At 43.4% G+C, this 5,186-nt stretch overlaps 1 protein-coding gene across 1 annotated transcript; it reads left to right on the top strand.

The window, feature by feature from the left end:
* The first annotated feature begins 3,349 nt into the window (after positions 1-3,349).
* On the top strand, positions 3,350-4,798 carry LOC128034816 (uncharacterized). The gene is made up of 4 exons (XM_052623658.1): positions 3,350-3,749; positions 4,056-4,189; positions 4,244-4,474; positions 4,580-4,798. The coding sequence occupies exons 1-4, from the start codon at positions 3,350-3,352 to the stop codon at positions 4,796-4,798; spliced, it is 984 nt and encodes a 327-aa protein (XP_052479618.1).
* Positions 4,799-5,186: the final 388 nt, after the last annotated feature.

Genomic DNA, 5,186 nt, shown 5'->3' with positions numbered 1-5,186 from the left:
CTTCTATTGTTCTTCATGAGTGCCTTGAGGGAATTCTATTGAATCTTTTATCATTGCGAGTTAGGCTGACTTAGGCATTTTTGAGCAAAAAACTGCCTAATATCGCAAGGATTGCGTTGGAAAACTCTAAGTCCGTGACAGTTGGTATCAGAGCTAAGGTTCGAAGCCACCGTTGAAAGATGTCGAAAGAAGTTGCTGAGAATGTTGAGGGAATAGAGACCCGTGGGAGGGTTAGAAAAGCTAGCCGCTCGAGGGACATATTGTCAGCTTTAGAGGATCGTGTCGTCACTCTCGAGAATTTCGTGATGGATATCAAAGAGAGGATTGATGATGTCGATGATAGGCTCCATGAGGGATTGCAGTCCATGCAGGAGCAGCTCAAAGTGTATGTGTTGGATAATGTGGAACAGTTGACTAGTAGAGATGATGCCATTGAGGCTATGGTGACGGCCTTGAAAGGGGAGATTGCGGAGCTCAAAGGTGAACTCACAATCTACAAGGTTGCTTTGGGCAATGGTGGGTTAGCTGTTGTCGCACCTAAGCCCAATATTGATGTTTCCAAGCCCAAGGAGTTCAAGGGAACAAGGTCCGCAAGAGATGTGGACAACTTTCTGTGAGGAATCGAGTAATACTTTTGTGTCAAATGTATCACAGAGGATGTCACTAAGGTAACTACTGCTGCGATGTATTTATCTGACGTTGCTTTGTTGTGGTGGCGTCGTAGGTCCACTGATGTGAGACATGGTGGGACCGAAATCGAAACTTGGGAGGAGTTTCAATGTTAATTCAAAATATAGTTTTACCCAGAGTATGCTGAGGATGAAGCTCGGGCAAAGTTACGTTGGCTTGTGCAACAAGGCACTGTGAGGGAGTATGTGCAAGAGTTTAGCGAACTTATGCTCCAAATCTCAAATATGGGGGAAAAAGATGCATTCTTTTCCTTCATGGATGGATTAAAACTGTGGGCGAAGCAAGAGTTGCAACGCCTAAGAGTTCAAGAACTCACCAAGGCTATGTCCGTAGCAGAATCGCTTGCTGAATTTGGTGGGAAGAAATACAATGCCAATTCTTCTAAGTCCAGATTTAATCAAAAGGGTAATAGTGGGAGAGATAAAGAAAGACTCACTAGGAACGACAATGGTAAGAAGCCTTGAGACAAAAGAAAGAGTGGGTCTATAAGTTACTTTCACTGTGATGGTCCACATATGATCAAGGATTGCCCAAAGAAGGCCGCTCCCACGGCTATAGAAGTAAAAGGGGAGTCCGATGTAGAGGATAACAATCTTGGTTCGATACTAGAGGGTGTTGAAGATAGAATGAGCCATGGTTTGATGTTTGTAAACATCATTGTGGCTGGTGAAAAATTGAATGAGCTTGTTGACACAGGCGCTTCTGATTTGTTTATGTCCGAGGAGGCTGCTTGTAAACTGGGCCTCAAGATAGATAATGAAGTGGGTTGGATCAAAATAGTGAACTCAGAAAGTGTTCCAATCAAGGGGTTTGCAAAAGGAGTTGATCTTCAGCTCGGCGAATGGTTCAGGAAGGTATCCATTAAGGTAATACCACTTGATGATTATGATTTTATGGTTGGACTAAGTTTCCTTGATCAGGTTAATGTTCTTATTGCCCCTTCGAGCAATTACATGGTGATTTCAGACGCGAAACATCAATGCATGGTGAAAGTGACAAGGAAAAGAAGCTTTGAGGGAAAAACACTGTCAGCAATTCAGTTTGCTAAAGGAGTATATAGAAATGAAGTCTCATATTTAGCCACCTTGAAGATCGAAGAGACCGCTGAGTTTGTTAGTGAGACCCCGAAAGAAGTGGGTCAATTGTTGCAATCATTTCGAGATGTAATGCCTGCTCAATTGCCTAAAAGTTTGCCTCCCAAGAGGGAGGTGGACCACAAAATCGAGTTAGTGTCTAATGTGGTGCCGCCAGCAAGGGCTCCCTATTGTATGTCTCCACCAGAACTAGAAGAGTTGCGGAAACAATTGAAGGAACTTTTGGATGCAGGATTCATTAGACCATCTAAATCCCCATACGGTGCGTCAGTGTTGTTTCAAAAGAAACATGATGGGTCCTTGAGAATGTGCATCAATTATCGAGCTCTAAATAAGATCACTGTGAAGAATAGGTACCCTATTCCTCTTATTGCAGATTTGTTCGATCAGCTTGGTAGTGCAAGATGGTTTACCAAGTTAGATCTGAGATCGGGGTACCATCAAGTTCGGATAGTTGAGGGGGATGAGCCAAAGACAGCTACTATGACGCGGTACAGTTCGTATGAGTTCCTTGTGATGCCTTTTGGACTGCACCCTAATGAATAAGGTACTTCAACTTTTTCTTGATCGTTTTGTGGTTATTTACCTTGATGATATTGCGGTGTATAGTAAGTCTCTTGAGGAGCACATAGGACACTTGAGGGAGGTGTTCCAAACTTTGAGGGAAAATGAGCTGTTCATCAAGGAGGAGAAGTGCTCATTTGCCCAACAAGAGGTGTCATTCCTAGGCCACAATATGGGAGGTGGTAAGATTCGAATGGATAAGAGCAAGGTTCGAGCCATTTCCAAGTGGAAGCCTCCAACCAAGGTAACGGAGTTGAGATCTTTTCTTGGGTTGGCAAATTACTATCGACGCTTTGTCGAAGGCTACTCTAGAATTACCACACCCTTGACGGACATGTTGAAAAAGGGGAAAGAATGGGATTGGAATCCGGACTGTGAGAAGGCCTTTAATCAATTGAAGCAAGAAATGACGAGGGAACCCGTACTTGCCTTGCCAGATTTTTTGAAGCCTTATGAGGTACGCACGGATGCATCAGATTATGCTATTGGGGGAGTACTGATGCAAGATGGGCACCCAATTACTTTCGAGATTCGAAAGCTTAATGAGACGGAGTGAAGATATACGGTCCAAGAGAAGGAGATGACTGCGGTAGTACACTGCTTGCGCACTTGGAGACATTATCTATTGGGTTCCAGGTTCGTGGTCCTTATCGATAATGTTGCCAATAGTTATTTTCTAACCCAGAAAAAGTTGTCTCCCAAACAGGCTCGTTGGCCGGTTTTACTAGTAGAGTTTGATTTCACAATAGAGTATAAACCAGGAAGTGCCAACATTGTGGCTGATGCACTCAGTCGAAAGATGAAATTCACAGCAATTAGCCAACCTGATGGTTCTTTATTGGAACGCATTCGAGAGGGATGGTCCCATGATCCCACAGCCAAAAATTTGATTGAGCTTGAAGGAGGGAAAAATGAGAAGATTTTGGCTTGATGGGGAGTTGTTATACACTCATGGACACCGCCTCTATGTGCCCCATTATGGGAAACTACGTAAGGAAGTCATGAAGGAGTGTCATGACTTGAAATGGGCGGGCCACCCAGGGATGTATCGCACTTTGGCCCTTTTGGAGGATCGTTATTACTGGCCTTACATGGGTGTTGATGTGGAAACCTATGTGAAAACTTGTCTAGTGTGCCAACAAGACAAGGTCGAGTTAAAGACTCCAGTTGGTTTGCTTCAACCCTTGCCAGTTCCGGAAAGGCCATGGGAGAGTTTATCCATAGATTTTATTATTGGTTTGCCTAAATCTGACGGATTTGCGAGTATTCTTATTATGGTGGACAGGTTTTCAAACTATGTGACATTTATTTTGATAACCAAGGAGTGCCCTGCTGAGGAAGCAGCTCGGTTGTTCCTTAGACACGTGGTGAAATATTGGGGAGTGCCACTATCTATTATCAGTGATCGAGATGGGCGATTTACGGGCCAGTTCTGGACGGAGTTGTTCAAGTCAATGGGCTCAGATTTGAACTTCTCCATGAACATGCATCCATAAACCGATGGGAAAACTGAACGAGTAAATACATTGTTGGAGACATATCTTCGACACTACGTGAGTGCCACACAAAGGGATTGGCCAAAGTTGTTGAATGTGGCCCAATTTTCATACAACTTGCAGTGAAATGGGGCCACGAATCAAAGTCCATTTAAAATAGTGACGGGTCAACAGCCACTCACACCTAACGCTATTGTGACCCATTATACAGGACTAAACCCGGCAGCTTATCAATTCGCAAAAGATTGGCAAGAGAAAAATGACCTGGCTAGAGCTTGTTTACATAAGGCAACTAAGCGTAACAACAAGTGGGCTGATCAGAACCGAAGGGATGTGCAATTTCAAGTGGGTGACTCAGCTAAACTACACTTGATTTTGTGATATATTGGCTTGTACAAGGGGCTTGTACGAAGGTATGAGGGGCCGTTTAAAGTTGTGAAGAGAGTAGGCAAGGTGGCCTACAAGCTGGAGTTGCCAGCAAAACTCAAAGTCCACCCGGTATTCCATGTAAGCATGCTTAAGCCATTTCATAGGGATCAAAAGGATCTGAATCGAGGCAAGTCCGAACGAGCACCGATGGGGGTAAAGGTGTCGTACGATCGTGATGTCGAAAACATTAAGGCAGATCGGGTAATTAGACAAAAGTACCACTGACCACGGCATGCGTACTTAGTTAGATGGAAGGGACTTCCTGATAGTGAAGCAAGTTGGGAACCTGCCGAGGCATTGTGGCAGTTCCAAGGGAAGATTGACCAGTTCCATAAAGAGGATGCGACGAGGGCGTCACTAGAACAAGTGGGGGAGAATGTCATGGGTTGCGCATGGGAGCACGCAACCATGAAAAACTTGTGCCATCCATCGTATTTAAGGGAGGTCATTTGGCCCAATCAAACTAGTCCGTTGCTTGGAGAGATTAAAAGCCCATCTCCAGAGCCTGATAAATATGGAAGATAATATTCAAATATATAAGAAGATAAGATTATGTAGTCTTAGATTTTTGATTGTATACATCTTTTAATTGTAGCCATTGATGTACTTTAATTTACACCGTTGATTTTAGGAAGGCTCAACTATAAATAGAGACATCTTTACTCATTGTAATTCATTCAGTTGTAAATAAGAATTTTGAGAGTATTCACTCAAACTTTTCTCTCAAGTGTTCTTGCTTTTCTGTGGCTTTTGTTCATCTTTCAAAGTTCTTTCTTACTTCGTTCTTCTACTGTTCTTCGTAGGTGCCTTGAGGGAATTCTGTTAAATCTTTTATCATTGCGAGTTAGGCTGACTTAGGCATTTTTGAGCAAAAAAACTGCCTAAGGCCGCACGAATCGCGTGGGAAAACTCT

Source organism: Gossypium raimondii, chromosome 11 (assembly GCF_025698545.1).
Source record: "Gossypium raimondii isolate GPD5lz chromosome 11, ASM2569854v1, whole genome shotgun sequence".
NCBI classification, from domain to species: domain Eukaryota; kingdom Viridiplantae; phylum Streptophyta; class Magnoliopsida; order Malvales; family Malvaceae; genus Gossypium; species Gossypium raimondii.
The sequence above is the reverse complement of the archived record's forward strand: the minus strand, read 5'-3'. Positions and strand labels throughout refer to the sequence as shown.

Bases quoted from the DNA above. Each gene is read 5' to 3' on its own strand.
- LOC128034816 (XM_052623658.1), top strand. From the start codon at position 3,350: ATGAAGGAGTGTCATGACTTGAAATGGGCGGGCCACCCAGGGATGTAT. The intron at 3,750-4,055 runs GTGATCGAGATG...CCCATTATACAG, and splicing joins AGTGCCACTATCTATTATCA to GACTAAACCCGGCAGCTTAT. The intron at 4,475-4,579 runs GTAATTAGACAA...GCATTGTGGCAG, and splicing joins AAAACATTAAGGCAGATCGG to TTCCAAGGGAAGATTGACCA.